An 18,127-nucleotide genomic window follows, 5' to 3' on the forward strand; every position below is an offset into this window, starting at 1 on the left:
TTGCCGTTTAAATTCTGGAACCAACCGCTTTCACTAAATGTCTCGGAGCGATTACCACTCTCGTCTTTTTGTACTGATTCACCATGAACTTTCCGTATGTGTAGACCGCTTGGTTGAAGTTGATGCGGCTGAGGTCACTGATATTTTAGCTTCGTCTTTATTCAGAATAAGGCATCGTGAGTTTAAACTACCACGCAATATCGCTTTGACGCTCTCCATTTTCAAAGCAATTGACCTCTCTCAAGTCCTCTTATAGGTTTATGGTTTTTCTTGATAAATTCTTGATTTTTCTACACGCATTCCTATTTTTTGCCATATTCTCTTGGTTTTTACTCTGTATGGCTCTATCTAAATCACCTTCTTCTGCTGAACTGTATTCCTGAGACGCAGAAGGCCTATGACTGCGGGGAGGGAATGAAGCCATTGTGTTTGAGACTCTATAGCGGACCCTTTTATGAGTTGATGCTATTCATGCGCAACTCGGCCACCGCTCGATTTCTCCCCTGTGAATACCGATGACCTTGAAGGCTTTAGCGTAGACCCTCTACCTGGAAGTCAATCGCCCGGTAACCTACGACGGCAAAAATACGTCTCAAACCGTATTGCTGAAAAAAAAAACTCATTTCCACTAGCCCCACTCTTAATTAACGATCTAAATTATTTTTTATCATTCTGTTAAGGAGACGAGATAAATCTTCGGTAGGCCGGCTATCTGGACCCAATGACGAGTAATACTTTTGGCAATTGCACAGCAATGAATTTCGATTAATATATAAACAAAAAAGAAGATTTGAGGCAAGAAATAATATTCATATGCGTAAATTGATAGAAATTACGTAAGTACTTAGCGCAAGTTCACGTTTTATCACGAGAGCGTTTAAAATTTTTGATTAGGCTACACTGCATTGCAATGTTTCCCCGAGGAACGAATTTGCGCTAGGTATATCGAAATTGCGCTATACAAGACATGGGTGTACGTGCATTTAGTAATAAAATAAAGTTTGATTTACGTAAATTATGAACATGGTAAGAAATTGATGAATGAATGAATAATCTGGAGTTCACTGAACATCACTTGTATGAATACTCCCCTGCTCATTTGAAGAAATGTATCAGGAATAAAAACAGGAAATTAATACAGCCAGTGAAATACAGGGCTTAAGATTGAAATATGAATTTTAAAATAGAATAAAACAATTGTGTGTAGGTAAGACTAGGGCTGGTTTTATGCACTTCATATTTAGGTATTCATCTCAAGGTGCATGATATTCGATGGAAGGTTTACTAACATAAAATCAACACATTGATTCAACATTTGAAGATACCCTAACCTATCTCTCCAATAGGGTAGTTTCCTTCATCAAAGAAAACGAAAGGCATTGATTGCGATTGGTGTTCATGTAGGTGAAAAAACCTCTGCCACATCAATTAAACAGAGCATAGCTGTTTGTACGACACCAATTCCGTAAGTACAGGATACCAGAATTTGACGACATCAACGCATTAACGTAACATCTACACATGAAATAATCCATCTCGAAAATGTGCTCCATGAGACATGCATTATCAACCCATGCCTTGTCATCCTACTTCCATCAAAGTCTACCATAAATCACCTATGATGATAATTCCATTACCTACATGAACACCTCATACAAGCATTGCAAATGTTTTATTTTTATTTATTACAACCAGAAACATTTTTAAATAAAATAACAAATTCAAGATATGTACCTAAAAAGTAGCAATTTTAGTACTGTGAAATGAGATATATGTTGAAGCTTAATTTTTTGCCAAGTGTCCCATGACGTTTGTCATGAATTTGTAAGTTTCAATGAATCCAACAGAATTTATTCACTTTGAATCTTTCTTCCTATTAAATTGTAAATTAAGATTCAAAAATTTTTAGGAACAGTGCTTGTCCACATTGAACACTTTGTAACACAGATCAAAGTTACTGCCTTTACCAACTACAACACCTAAAAATGTTATTTCCAGGAAAAAAAACTTGTCCGATAGCCTTATCACGTATTGTGAAGAGTTTCAGCACACGCTTTATGCAATGTCCAGTGTCACGCACACTCCATTGGTTTCTATATTGAAAATGAGCAAATGACAATTTAAAATGTATGCTTGAGAAATTGAAAGTCCAATAAAACGATCAAATATTCACTTGCCTTCTAGTCCTGCATCAATTTTGGGAGTTTCATTATGACGCTGCTTTTACCAGAATCACTCATTAGTTGTTGTGTGATGCACAGGGGCATGATCACGGATCCAGGGAAGTAATTTGCAATTTGTATTTAAAACACAAATACTATTTCTGAAAGTTGTGTGTAATTTAACTAAATTTTAGTACCAGATACTTTTTTTAATTTGTACTTTTGTATCTGAAATAGGATTTCAGCCATAATTTCGGATCTTATAACCAAAGTATATTTATGAGGCAGTTTGCAATTTCAAATACATGCACTCTCGATGAAAAATGCATACATAATTTCAACCAGTTTCCACTTCACCATAGTTGTCATCCCTTAAGTTTCCCGGGCACAAGACAGCTTGAATGTATTTTCGCATCCTCTTACTGCATTCTTGCACTGTCGTAAAATTCTTTTTAAGGAGGAAGCAAATTTTTGTAAAAATATGATAAATTCCTGTATGTTTGCATATTCAGAAATTTTATGTTGTGGTCCAAACTTCCATAACATTGTTTTGATTGAAAACTATTATTTTTTAATCATTTATAGAGCCTCAATTATGCCATTAATCATTAGTCCAACTGCTGGTAGGATTTGAGATTAGAAATATTTTTGAGCCTCCCAGTTAACACAAGAAGAATGCAAATTTATTTTAATTTATAGCTATTACGAAGTTGAATTTGTCAGCATAAAATTATTTAGTATTTTAGGAAGGTACATATTTGATATTATAATTGCATTTTGTACAGAAAATACAATTTGTAAAAGTTATTTATATTTTGAAAGTAAAATACAATGGAATGGAAATAATTTTGTCCTCCATTCACAAAATGTTGGATGATTTTATCAAACCAACAATTTAGCCCACTTACCAGATCAGCCCAAGATTCGAACGGCCTTAATCCAATTATCACTTCAGCTTTCTTACGAGAACATGTTGGTACACCTGACAGCTCTAACAGAGTTGCATCTGAGAAGAAATCTAATACTGCTTGCTTCTCTGATGACATAGTTATCCTATCCTGCCGCACCTCCTCTTCTGAATCATCACTGGTAACAAAAAAATCATAGTATAACTCAAGAGGAAAGAATATCACAAAAATGAGGTGCAAAATATGTATTAGATTCTCACAACATATTAGAAATGTATAACGAGCATTCAAATTAAAATCATGCAGAACAACCACGATTAGGCAGAAGACTTATCCATTGCTAGGTTCTTACAATGCACCAGTCCTTATCTTGAACCAATGGGCCTAATTAAAAAGCACATTAGTATGGTCCACACTGCTATCTTGAATGGTATCACACATACAAATTTTCACCCACTTTTTATTAAGTGAGCAGTTCCAAAAACTGAGTCCAGCAACTAGGAAGTTCACAAGATACAACAACTAATTTCAACTAAGAACAGTTCATCACTGAAAACTGAGACCTGTATTAATATGTTTGCTGCAGCCTGACCCAACTCACTTCCTCTCATTCATAGCTGTAAATTTACAGTTTTTCTTCATTTTTCAGTGGTCGCCATATAGCAAAATGAGAAGTTGAAGATATAAAACTTGGTGTCTATAATATACATGGAAACGTATGTGATGGGACCTGAAGTTTAGAGTGACCGACTGGTGGGTCACACTTTACTTCTGATCATTCAGACCTTGGGCCGCCACCTATGATCATAGAAATCCTGTAAATTTTGTGAAAAACGCATACATACACTCAGTGTGCTACATGACCCCACTCCCTCATGCCACTTCAGAATGGAGTTCTACAATTAAAGCTGAAAATATTGGGACTGGGGCCACCTGGGTGGAGACTTCAGGTGTCCCTATCTGATGCTGGCCTCATTCTCACACTCAGTTTGCATAAGACTCGGAAAATAGCAGCCCCAAGTCCCAGCAATGGGCGTGTGCCACATTCATGAGGAACTGTACTGGGAGAGCCCTAGAATAGAGGGCCTCTATACCCTTTTTCTGAACTGACGGCGGCTGACCTTGAGCGTGCTTGAAACCCACCCACTCTTCTAGCCAATCACAGAAGAGCGACGGGAGAAAGTGTGTAGGAGCCCGCAGTCTCTCTCCGAACTCCGTGCAGTGCAGATCGCTCTCGAGCTAGCAGTGTTGCCAAATTGAATCGCTCAGCGTTCGTCCGAGAATCTTCTGCTGCCCCCGAAAGTACTGTTATTTCCAAGGCTGGCAACGTTGGTCGAACGGATGGAGGGGAGCGGAGGAGAAAAGGGAAGGGGATGGAGGGGAACGTAGAGGAGGAAGGGGCAGCGCTTCTGATTGGCTACTTGCTATTTTCCACCCAGCCGCCATCAGTTCGGAAAAATGGTATAGCCTAGTCCCTAGCTGTTGTGGGCCCAAACAGTGGCTGCCCCACGTTCCTCCACTTCCTTGCAACCTAATCCCATTGGCGTAAGACCCCCAAGTGTGGCACCACCTCTAGACAGAGGCTAGAAGCTGAGCCTGTGTGTGACCAAATCATGGGTGCAAAATGGAGGATACCTATGGCCCACTAGTTAGTTCCACCATTGCCTGAACCTAGGAAGGGACAGTCAGACTGAAGCCATTATGTTATACACCCATGTCTCGCATAGCGCAATTTCGATTAGCGCAATTTCGATATAGCGCAAATTCGTTCCTCGGGGAAACATTGCAACGCAGTGTAGCCTAATCAAAAATCTTAAACGCTCTCGTGATAAAACGTGAACTTGCGCTAAGTACACACGAAATTTCTATCATTTTACGCATATTCATATTATTGCTTGCCTGAAATCTTCTTTTTTGTTTATATATTATTCGAAATCCATTGCTGTGCAATGGCCAAAAGTATTACTCGTCATTGGGTCAAGATAGCCGGCCTACCGAAGTAATTTATCTCGTCTCCTTAACAGAATAATAATGAATAATTTAGATCGTTAATTAAGCGTGGGGCTAGTAGAAATGAGTTTTTTTCAGCAATACGGTTTGAGACGTATTTTTGCCGTCATAGGTAATCGGGCGATTGACTTCCAGGTAGAGAGTCTACGCTAAAGCCTTCAAGGTCATCGGTATTCACGGGGGAGAAATGGAGCAGTGGCTGAGTGGCGCATGAATAGCATCAACACATAAAAGGTTCCGCTATAGAGTCTCAAACACAATGGCTTCGTTCCCTCCCCGCAGTCGTATGCCTTCTACGTCTCAGGAATACAGTTCAGCAGTGGAAGGTGATATAGATAGAGCCATACAGAGTAAAAACCAAGAGAATATGACAAAAAAATAGGAATGCGTGTAGAAAATCAAGAATTTATCAAGAAAAACTATAAACCTAGAAGAGGAATTGAAAGAGGTCAATTGCTTTGAAAATGGAGAACGTCAAAGCGATATTGCTCGGAAGTTTAAACGCAGGATGCTTTATACTGAATAAAGACGAAGTTAAAACATCAGTGACCTCAGCCGCACCAACTTCAGCCAAGCGGTCTACACATACGGAAAGTTCATAGTGAATCAGTACAAAAAGACGAGAGTGGTAATCGCTCCGAAACATTTAGTGAAAGGTCCGGTTGGTTCCAGAATTTAAATGGCAAGCAGGTATTTTCAGTGCGGCGATATCAGGTGAATCTGCAAGTGTTGATAGCGCAGTCGTCGCAACATATTCTGATGAACTCCAAGCTGTGATTGAAAGTGGCTCCTTTCCCCCTCAACCAGTCTTTAGTGTTGACGAGACGATATTGTTTTGGAAAAGAATGCAATCTCGTTCATTCATTTTCAGGGAACGAAAACCTGGGTCAGGTTTCAAGGCATTTAAAGACTGTTTCACGTAGCTGCTATAATGACTCGGAGGACTTCAAATTAAAATGATTTATCATTCTTTAACTCTGCTAGCTATGAAATGGCATTCAAAGTAGCATTTTCCTGTCATTTCGATGAGCAACAAAAGGGCCTGGGTGACATAATAGTTGTTTTTAGACAAGTTTGAAAAATCGACAACTGCCGGCAACGCATTACGATCCCCTGAGATAGCAGATGTTAGCCCACCCGCACGACAGGAGGGAATTTAAAAAGCACGTAAGAATTTTTTTTAACGTGAATAAAAGTCTTCAAATGCGTGCATACTATCTTTAAAGATGTTTTAAACTATAAACATTTATATAAATAATGTTTTCTAAGGCTATTTATGGGAATATATATGTTTTAGAGGAAATTCAATACCCAAGACCTATGCTACCAGGAACGCATCCCTATCTTCCCAATGTTAAAACGCTCTCGTATAACGCAAATTCGTATAGCGCAAAGACCCCAAGGAACGCATCCCTTGCGCTATACGAGACAGGGGTGTACACTCGACACAATCTGTTGGTATGTGTGATTTTTACTGTCACTGCATTCATATGATCCATATTGATATCATTTAAGTTGTGTATTTGAAAATCAAATGGATCAACCGAGTTAGTAATGAGGAAGTCCTATGAAGAGTAGGAGAGAAGAGAAGCCTCATGAAAACCTTAGCAAGAAGACGGAACAACCTTATTGGCCACATCTTGAGACATGATGCCTTATGAAGACAATCGTCGAAGGGCAAGTGGAAGGCAAGAATGGAAAAAGGAAGAACTCGAACAAAATATATGGAACAAGTAAAGAGGGATGTGAAAGAGAAGAAATACGTAGGTGTGAAAAGATTAGCTGATAGGAAAACTGAATGGAGAGCTGCGTCAAACCAATCCTAATTGTTGACCAGTGATGATGATTCCGATAATCACCACATTTTGCTTGAAAAGCACAGCTGCCTTTTGGTAACACTTTGAATTGTACTTAGTTGTTTATGTTAAGTATCCAAGTGTAACTATGTTTTTTGAATCTTATTATAAAAGTTGGTCACAAAAAAAAGATGTAATGTGTTCTTTTTCTAACTCTCTGCTACAAAAGAAATTACTCGAGAAGGGAGATTCAATTAAGAATTGCATTACCATCATTATATCTATTCGCATTAATTAACATCGGAATGAATTTCCCAGGACTGGGAACCTTCCTGTGGACCTTTGGCTTTCTGGCCCAATCCACAGACCACTATGGTATCCAGGCTCGTGGTTTCCTTGGTAATTTACTAAGGTTTATGAGCTTGATATTAGGCCATTGCAATCCATGAAGGATAGCAATGCAAGGTAATATGTATAGGCTTCAAAGAAGCCACAACCAGTGGTGAACCCCATGTCTTTGCTAAAGCTACGAATGGTAGGTGTGATATATTCCCAACCAGCCTTATTAACACCAGGGTAACTCACATTAATTGCCACAGGAAAAAATTAAATCAGAGCAAACCAAAATTAAATCGTGGTAAAAATCATGCCACCAATTTCAATCCATTAATGATATAAAAAACATAACCAGGGTAAAATAGTAAAAAAAATAGACAGGCAACTTAATTTGCCACATTGTGGGGTACAATTGTCTCATGGCCCATATTGTTGGTGGACAAGTGGACAAGAACAAAAGAGGCCTTGCATCAGTTACACAGGATAAACTATTTACATTGCACATAAAAAGAAAGCATGCATGAATATGATAAAGTTAGCTGATAGGGAGAGAAGTGGATGATTGCAAGAATCAAACCTATGGGTGCTTGATCAATGATGATAAAAAATTAGGCAAATGAGCGAGTTAACAATCAAGATTAAATTAGATATTAAGGCTTAAGTTACTGCAATGAAATCAGCACGAATACTACTACATTCCATAAAATATTTGCTAAAAAAAAAATGAACACCGCCAACCAAAAATTATTGAACGCGAATCATTTACCACAAAATGAAAGCGTAATATTATATATATATGCATGACGGATCAGAAACATGGAAACATACCTTTCATACACCTTATTCTCTGAATATGGGTTACCATCGTCATCATCATCATCATCCTCATCATCGCTAACATGTTTCCTCCTCTTCATCTTTTTATCAGTTATGCGAGCCAAGAGACCTGAAGAAGAATTTGTAAAATCCTTGTAAAAAAATAATACAATAAAACGTTTTAGAAAAAAGGTAATGGGGTTTCAATGCTCAGGCCAAATGCGAGTTACCTCAGAGACCAAATTCTCATTTATGCATAGCTTCTAATCCTTTTAACCAAGTGCATTGTCCACGGTTCAAATGGCTGCTGAGTTCATCATGATAAAATTCTAGAATTGATTGACTATTTTTGGCCCTGATGTTCCTTATTAGTGAAATGAACAAATAGACCAAGTAATATTGAAATCTACTTCATTTTCAAAGCCGAATGAAGAACTTAAATTGCCCACGGAGACACTGACTAAGTTGAAATGATTCATTTCATTTATCATCCAGGTGATTTAATATTAGTAGCTAGATTAAGACAGTGAATTTTCGAAAGGCATCATCAGTTTTTTGCATGGCAATGAAGCCCTTAATGAAAAGAGATACTTTTTTAGTTCTTCGCAGCAAAATCTGATATAAATTCAGTTTTTTTAAATATATTCTACCAATGGAGTGACTATTAAGCAACTTTACCGACAGTTGGTGCTGCAAAATTGTGTCATTCATAACTCAATAACTTTATTAACTTTTTTTCGAGATGGGACACACTAATATTGACAATGTAAAATGCATTCAAACATTAGAGATCTGAAAGCTTGTATCTTCAGAATACCAAGTCAAAACAGGAAAATCCCATTCACATTTTTACTCTGTTTCATTAATGCTCAATGAAAACCGGTAGTAAAGATAAATACGATTCAAAAATCTTTATTAGTGATCTAGATACTGCAGGTATTGCAAAATTGCAATACCTGCAGTATCTAGATCACTAATAAAGATTTTGGGATTCTGGATATGGGATCACTAATAACCTGAATCATTAACTGGATGTTGGGTAAGATGGGAAAAGTACAGCAGAGAACGGGTTTTCATGGATAGAATTAAAAATAACAGGCTAAACTAAAGATGAAATTAAGGAAGTAGAAATAGGTAGCATGCTAAGATTTGCCGATGACATAGCCGTTATAGCAGAAACAGAGAAGGATTTGAAAAATATTTTGGCTAATATGGGTAGGGTAATGAGTAGATATCAACTGAAAATAAGCACGAGAAAACCAAGATGCAGCAGAAGAGAAGAAGTCAAGACCAACATTAAAATAGGGAGGCAAAAACTGAGAGAAGTGGATGAATTCTGTTATTTGGGAAGCAAGATAACTAGTGACGGGAGAAGCAAGAAAGAAATTATCAGCAGAATAGCCCAGGCGAAGAGAGCATTCCACCAAAAGAGAGACCTGCTTACAGCGGGAAACTTAAATATGGAATTAAAGAAACAATTCACAAGAACCTACATCTGGAGTATGCTCCTATACGGAAGTGAGGCATGGACAATGACCGCAGCGGAGAAAGCAAGGATAGAGGCCTTTGAAATGTGGTGCTACAGAAGAATGATGAAAATCAAATGGATCGACCGAGTTAGTAACGAGGAAGTCCTAAGAAGGGTAGGAGAGAAGAGAAGCCTCATGAAAACCTTAATAAGAAGACGGAACAACCTTATAGGCCACATCTTGAGACATGATGGCCTGATGAAGACAATCGTCGAAGGACAGGTGGAAGGCAAGAATGGAAAAGGAAGGCCTCGAACAAAATATATGGAACAAGTAAAGAGAGATGTGAAAGAGAAGAAATACGTAGGAGTGAAAAGATTAGCTGATAGGAGAACTGAGTGGAGAGCTGCGTCAAACCAATCCTAGGATTGTTGACCAGTGATGATGAGAAATAGGTATCACCTTGTGAGATAAAAGTATTCCAAATTAATCTATTGCAACTGGGAGAATATCAATGACAATAAGAGCAATATTAATAACTCTCAACTATTTCTCTACAAATTACAAGGCTACAAAGTCTATACTTGAAGGATGACTAATAAAAGAGAAGTACATAGATTTTTCCTATTGTGATACATTGTGTATGCCTTTGCCATCACTTCTTTACTGAGAGGTTTATGAAATGAAGAGGTTCGACAGTAATGACAATAATGACGATGCAACTAGGGTAGAAACTTGTTCAAAGCACTATAAAGTGAGCTACAATGAAACGACAAAAAAAACAAATTCAGGATAAGAAAAAATAACCTTCATTAAGGGAGTTCCACTTCTGACGAATGCATCCATTCAACTGTGCCTTAAGATCTCCACTGCCATCATTAAGGATTGATGACTTTTTTTTTGACTTTGGAATCTTTGTATTCAACACTTTTTTATCTTCTTCCATGGCATTTACAGCTCTCTGCAGATCCATTCCATGCCTCGCTAGTACATCAAGTAAATCCTGGTAAAAAAAACATCAAACAATAATGCAATCAATAATTACAACACAAACTGAAAGCAGAAAATGAGCATCACCAATTCATGGCCAAAAATTCATGAGCTTGGTCACATGATCCTACTTCTGATGGCAATAAACAGAAATGATATATGTAAGTACCTGATTGTGATAATCTGTATCGAAACCAGTTGCATCAATAAATAATTATAGAACCTTCCACAGCTTTTCCCATCTTGGCTATCATGAAGGAGTTCCATCATGTTTCAACTGACAATATTGTAATTAACTAAAATTGACTTGAAATCTTATTGAATGATTAATAAACTTTGTCATGGATGAAATAAAATAGCATCACAATGTTGAGAGCATTAAAAACTCCACTTCCCTCAGCACTATAATTGATGTAAGATTTTAGCATAAGAGCTCATTAGAAACTAGATAAATTATGTCACAAAAACTACTAATCGTACCAAACTATATCCAAATTCCAAGGACCCTTAATTCACAAGAACAACGAATGACTACGTTATCACTTGAGTGGTTTTTCCAACAATTTCAATTTCACTTCCTACACATCTTACTTGCTATTGTTTCCTTTGATGTTAGATCAATAACCAAGAAAAGAAAAACCCTACTGAAAAGAAGTTGCATGATAAATTTTCCTGCTGAATAAGTACCACATATTCCAGCATGTAAGGCAACATTATAACCCAGGAAAAGCCTTTGCCATCGTTTTCTTCTAAGTTTTCTTGCTGCAATGTTTTCTCACATTTAACCCTCAAAGATCTATTTAGGAGAGATCTAAAATATATGTTTAAAGAATGGAACTCCTGAATCAACTTGAGCTGCATTCATGACAAAGAATGAACTCCATCTCCATTGAATCTCTATCCCAGCTTCTAGTCCTATCAATAATAATGTTCCAAACTATTTTCTAACTCAACCTAAATGTGATTACAAACAATTAATTTATAAGAGCCTCAGCCATTAATTCTCGCACACACCATGGATATCAATTAGCGCAAATAATGCCACCAACTCTTAAAAGACACACTGACCATGGATACTATTTACTTAGCTTCCCTTCTATCATCAACTCTCTTTCCAACACAAATAACCCTTCCCATTATCATCCCAGACAGGAAGATTAAGTCCATCCCAAGAAATAATTGTTATAATCATTATACCTCTAGTCTAAGTAAAAAAAACTCTGTTCAGAGTGCTTTCTATTTCGCTCGCTTAGGTCAACAGTTATTAACCCTTTTAGTGCTATCCTTCTTCCCGGGGTACAGTCGAAGAATGCGGAGGGTATTTTAATAAAATGTAGCAACTAGGAAAAATAAACATTATACAGTGGAACCTCGTTAAAGCGAGTACGGGCTATAGCGACACCCCCGCTATTACGAGAGATAGCCAATGCACCGTCAATTGACCCTATAATAAGCGTGTTAAAAAATTCGTTTTTACGAGACCCTTTCGGTGTTGGCTCTCGCCATAGCGAGGGTTTCACCGCCGGAAGACTTTCATGAAGACTCCTTAACCTCTGTAATTGCTAGCGATCTGTTAGAAATGAAGTTAATGGAGTGCTCAGTCTCAAATTTATGTGGTAAACTGTCGTTCGATAAATATAATGATTGACGAAACAATGCTTTGCATGATTTTTATTCAGTGCGGCGCTTATAAATTGTTTGAATAGTTAGTCGTTATTTGAGTAAGGAAATTTAGTGATGCAAAAAAACATCGCCTTTCGTCTGGATTTATGCTTACGTTTATCGGATAGATGTTTATCTGTCGCCGCACCACTCCTGTTCCTGTATATCTGTTCGCAACAGGTATATTGGCTATTATTTGCTCCACCTCCGGTAAAGCGACAATTCGCTATAGCGAGTGTTTATTAGTGCACCGTGGGGTGTCGTTATATCGAGGTTTCACTGTATAGTTAATTTTTTAGATCTCTTTAGGCATTTTTTTAAATTAATGAGATTAAATTGGACAATAATCACAACATTTTTATACATTTCCTGATACATAAGTTTTTTTATTCCTATGTCCCCAAATTTAAAAACAATAACGTAAAAGCCGATATATCGGCACGCCGCACTTTTCAGCCGAGCAGTAAAAGCTGATATATCGGCGTGCCGCACTAAAAGGGTTAATAATGAAGTGCTAATTTCCATCTATAATGGAGAGTTCTATTCCCATGTCATTTATAGCATTCTTTTTGGGGCCCTTTACCCTGTGCTCATGTTGTTTTTTAAATACAAAAGATGTGAGACTGATGTGTAGTGCACCCCTTAAGGCTCCATGTCGCCCACTTTTCAAGAACTCTCCATTCTACCAATTCCGTGTGTTTGCATGTTGAGTGGAATCATTTGTGCTAAACGCAACTTTGGTTTGTATGCTACCAACAATAGCATCCACAACCACTATACCAGGAACTGCGTCAATCTACATGTAAAGTTCATCAGAATCAATAAAAGCAGCCTTTCCCCCAATAACATGGGACTCCTACTATATAACAAGCTTCCTAGAAACATTTTGTGTGGAAAAATGTCTAGTTTTAAATTTAAGGCGAAGGAGTTATTTGTGGTACATTTATTTTATTCTATTGATGAATATTTGACTGTGTAAATATGTTCTATACGGATATTTTTTATTAATTTTTTTGTAACTACACATTGACGTAACATATATCATGGAACATGTATGTACCAAGATCTCCAGGCAAATAAATATTATTATTATTACCTACAGCATGTTGCTCACTTTTCATGAATCCATATCTGAAGAGGTCAACAAAACTTGCAATTTCCAACAATATGGACTCAAATGTGATTAGTTTTAATGGACTATGTCACCACCAGGATTATCGTCATCATATAGAACAAAAACAACGATCGCATTTAAATTGATATCGCAAATTTTCTTGTTTTATACACAAACTATTAGTACCAGCTTCAGACATTTTTAATTCGCCAGACAATTGGCAAGTTTGGTTGGCGCTTCTACAGATTTTAAAGAGCTGTAGTTCAAAGCAATTTAAAAATAAATTTAAAACTATAACTATTGGTCACTAATCACTAGGTACACAATTGATGCTCATCATATAGTACATACCAAACGAAATTATATACCTAGAAAAATATATAGCATAATGGCTAGATTCAAAACATCAACAATTTCAAGCCTTGCCGTACCATTTCATCGACATCAGGATACATTTTCACCAGCGTCTGTAAACTTCTCTCTTTTGCCGTCAGTTCATCCTCGCTGTCCGAATCGACGACATTGTTTCTTTCTAATTTCCTTTCCAACCCATTTTTTAACCTAGTGATATCAGGTTTCTATAAGAAAAAGAAAAATAGTAGCCCACCACAATAAGAATCATCCATAGAACCCAAACGACTTCGAGAAGCCATAATTATCCACAATCAAGTATCATTCCAAAACTTCACCACAATATATTTTCACTTACCTTTTCCACGGGAATAATTGGATTCAATAAACTATTTTTCAATCTGCCAGCCCCTCCATCGTCCGAATCAGAATCAATTATTCTACCTATCGCTCGACGAACAGCAATTTTTAAGGGGGGTTCGGTCTCACTTGGTTCGGCTGGTGATGATGAGCCTGTTGGTGGAATTCGGTGTTAAGGAGTGCCACATACAAGGACCAAAATATGACAATTACAATACAATACCTTCAGGTTCCTTTTCGGAAGTATTTGTCACTTCTCCGTCTACAACCGTAGATTTTTGAAACCTAAATCGTCTCAACGAGGTCAGTAGACTCGGACTAGCTTTAGTTCCCCCCGCATTATCAGACATTTTCCTTAATCGGTGAAAAAATGACACTAAAAAAACCAAAAACGTAGTTCACTCTTTCCTTGACGAAATGATTGTCACAAATCTCATCCCACAACTTGTAGTCCAACAATTCTACCAAAGACGAATCCAAAGGTCAAATAATACGTCAATAATGGGAATTATAGGCTATTTTTTGTCCAGAAGTCAGCCAGATTGAAAGAAATAAACTAAAAACACATGGAGTAGATAGAAATGCATTAGAAGACCGCGTTATTTTCGGGACGTCAGCGGCCAGCATGTAGCATTTGTTTAAGTTTGTGGAGTGTGGAGGCTGTGATAGTACGGTAGCAATGGAGTGGGCAAATGCTCGAGTCCGATAGTAGCCAAGTAATGCGTATTGGCGCTGTATGTCACATCACCAACTTAAAGGCCACAAACCGCCAAACCATATATTTTGAAAGTAATGCACAATTTTTGGTTACCTAAACCTTAACGAGGAATAAGTTTATCTCCATCTTTTCTGTAGCCCAAAATGGAGATAAATCATCAAATTTTGCTGTCCATTACACCAAGGGCATACCCAGGATGAAAAGGGGATGGGGGGGTTTGGAGGGGGCAAGCCATGGTTGTTCAAGTTGTAGATAAGATTTAATCATGGAAAAGGTGCATGAAATCAATCAGCATGTTAAGGAAACTGTAACAGCTCTTTATTTTTTTAAAATTATTTGCTTGAAAAAAATATTTTTTTCCTTAAAAACATTAGCGAATTTTGCTTCTAGGGGGGGCAGACGCCCTCCAGCTCCTTTCTGGGTACGCCCATGCATTACAAATCGCTAATATAAGTCCCTCGCTTGCTGCTTCCTCACAGCGTGAGATGCGGCTTTTTTGCGGTATTGTGGGTGTACGTGTCATGTGGCCTCCATTGATAAAGGAGGCCATGATTATGTGAAAAATAAAAGAGTTGTCAATTATTGGAGGCACATAGTCCAAAATGTAGTGCTTATTTTGATTTGTCAAAGCAGTTCTCAATCATTTTTCTCTTAACTGTGCTTAGTGTTAGAATTAATTCAAGAAAATTGAGTCTCTTCATGATTATTTTGTGCTTAATTACTACCCAGTAATCAAAAATGCCTGGTTAAATTTTCGTTGAAAATAAAACACCCAAGATTCAAAGCAATGCTTAACAAAAGTTCTATGTTGAAAAGCTTAATTTCAGTAAATTATTGAAAGCGAAAATTTTTAACTGGTTTGTTTCTAAGGCCCCTTGCACACACACCGATTTTGGACGGCCGATATTTTACCGGTCGTCCAAAATTGGTGTGTGTGCAAGGGGCGTAAGGCTGATTGTGTGTACAGATATCCAGTCATTCAGAATGGAGAGATAATTGCCTTACAACCTGTGGAAGGACTTAAACCCTAAAAGACCTGACTCTAAAAGTGACAAACCTTTTTCTGTGGCAGTTAGATCCATACTCAAATGTTGAAAAGGTGGTATAGGAACTCACTCATCTACCATATTGCCTAAGAGGTTGATTTTGGAGTAACAAAATTTGGCATTTTTTTCTTTCTATTCTAAAGAGTTCATACTAAAGAGTTTAATGCCATTAAAATGTTTTGAAAGAATAACCTACTTATCTTAATTCTCATTTTGTTAACCCTCAATAAAAGTAGAAATATGTTTCAGCAGTAGTATTTGACTTAGACGGGGTAAGGACCAAGAGAAGTAAAATTCGTTTTCTTCATTAAAAGTGTTATTCGAGGAGGATTAACAGCTAATTATAAAATGGGTGCCAAGGGACACCCCAATGAAGGTAAATTACTTTGTTCCAGCAAAGCAATTGTCCACTTCCCCACCACCCTAGGTTGATCCTCCTGTGGTAGGCACATGGGGAGGAGAGTAGCTCTCCCCAAATGAAAAAAGATTTTTTTGATGAAGTTAACACTCATTCAGACTTTGCCAGAAATTTGCTTTGAGGGGTACTTAGGAGGCATGCAGATTGCCTATACTAATGCCATAGTCTAAATAAACTGTGACAGTGTTGTTTAGTCTGGACCAATGTTTTGTTGTCAATGCACACATAATGGAAAACCATAAATTTCATTAAGGCAACTATATTTATATTTATAGTGGTGAATACATTCTGCTTTAGTTAATGGCAGGCATTAAGAAATGTAAAAATATTGAAAAATAGAGTTCCAGAGATCAGATGCTTCTGGATCAATAATAATCATTGTAAATCCTTTATAATAGCGAGATTGATAGTGAGAAGTTTTTTCTTCCATCTAATCCCTGAAGACCTATAGGTGGTCTCCTAAGCAAATATATCTCATATATCTCAGGTAGTTGCTACCTCAGAGTAAATATATCCTATCCAGTGGCATAGCACGGAAATTTTGTTCGGGGGGAGTGGTCCAAAACCAGGGGGGGAATATTTTTTAAGTACAGGGTACTAAGTAGAGGGTTTTTGACTAATTTTAACACTATTCATAATCGAAAAAACTTCATTTGTTAAAGAAATATTTCGTAAATTATTCACCTACATCCAGTGAGCATCAATATGGACTTCAACTCAGCAATGCCTGGAAGCTAATCATAAGGAAGATGAAAGAACCTGGAGAGAGCACGAAAACTGACCAATCATGGGACACCTGACCTATCCCAATGTACTGCACCGATGGTATTTAAGTGACAATGGAAAATGCACTTACCACTAGCCCTGACTGATGACAGAGAGCAAGTGACCCTCCAAAACGTAGGTGATCATGGAGCCTATCACCTGGTGGGAATCCCATGAAGAAGCTGATCTGCAGAGAACTCACCAAGAAAGCATTCAAACCCTCATGGGTCAAGAATGTATCAACAATAATGGACAACTGTCAGTGCCTGACAGTCTGCCAACAAAAAATCCCTATAGAGACCTACTATGGAGACTGTGAGGTGTACCGCTGAGGTTTGCTTTTAATATATTAAATGAGAGCTGCCTTGATGCTCACTTGTGACCCGCAATGTATGGCTCTGAAAAGTTTTTATAGTCTCGGGGATGAGGGCAAAAAAAGGGAGGGGGCGGAAAGGAGATGAGGGAGGGGGCAAAAAGGGAATTAAATGGGATTGTTAATTTTTTAATTTGTCACTTCATAGCTTGGAATGTAGGCTTTCATAGAGAGATTCGTTGGTGTCAATGGCTTTCAGGAGTAGCTGCGTATTGCACAGGGTGACTACGCTCAATGTGCAGTTGCTCCTGAAAGCCGTCGACTCCAATTGCCACATTATATGCTTAAGTACTGGAGTCTTCACTTTCATAAATTTTTGGGCCAGGACAATAGGGTGGTTTCCTATTATTTTTTTATTGCCTAAATCGAAAGATTATTTCTCCTGGAGTACATATTTCATGCTCTTAGATTTTTAAATGACGATATCAATTTTTCGCGATTAAATGAAAAGTGAAAAATTTCAAGCACGCGAAAACGCGACGGCTAAGTATGAATGCCGGGTAAACTCTGTGTGACGTCGTTCTGGTTCCCGCCGCCGCAAGTGAGGTGACCTTGGGGCGAGGCTCTGAGCGCTGATACGACGCAGGATGCTAGCAGGTAGCAGAGTGCCCTGCTAGCTGGTAGCGCTTGGCTTAAATAAGGAGTATTAATACCTTATCAAACGAAGAAAACTTTCCGACCTTAGCCAGTTTTAATAGGTGATTATTAAGAGATGTTTCCCTGAGCTCTGTGCCTCATGCATGCATTGATAATCTCAGACAATGTAAAACTCCTATCTACTCGTATAGAAACTACGTCCCTGAGACGTCACGTGGAGTGGCATCGCATGGGCG

At 37.8% G+C, this 18,127-nt stretch overlaps 1 protein-coding gene across 1 annotated transcript in view; it reads right to left on the reverse strand.

The window, feature by feature from the left end:
* Positions 1 to 14,622, reverse strand: part of LOC124161216 (SWI/SNF-related matrix-associated actin-dependent regulator of chromatin subfamily A containing DEAD/H box 1 homolog) — a 55,768-nt gene extending 41,146 nt beyond the window's left edge. The window contains exons 1-6 of the mRNA XM_046537480.1: positions 14,198 to 14,622; positions 13,973 to 14,127; positions 13,695 to 13,841; positions 10,305 to 10,500; positions 8,041 to 8,158; positions 3,071 to 3,248 (exon numbers count right to left, since the gene is read on the reverse strand). Of these exons, the coding sequence (XP_046393436.1) occupies positions 3,071 to 3,248; positions 8,041 to 8,158; positions 10,305 to 10,500; positions 13,695 to 13,841; positions 13,973 to 14,127; positions 14,198 to 14,324 (921 nt within the window). The 5' untranslated portion in view covers positions 14,325 to 14,622. The remainder of the gene's footprint in view (positions 1 to 3,070; positions 3,249 to 8,040; positions 8,159 to 10,304; positions 10,501 to 13,694; positions 13,842 to 13,972; positions 14,128 to 14,197) is intronic.
* Between the last annotated feature and the right edge of the window lie 3,505 nt (positions 14,623 to 18,127).

The sequence above is a fragment of the Ischnura elegans genome, chromosome 6 (genome assembly GCF_921293095.1).
Source record: "Ischnura elegans chromosome 6, ioIscEleg1.1, whole genome shotgun sequence".
Classification (NCBI taxonomy): Eukaryota; Metazoa; Arthropoda; class Insecta; order Odonata; family Coenagrionidae; genus Ischnura; species Ischnura elegans.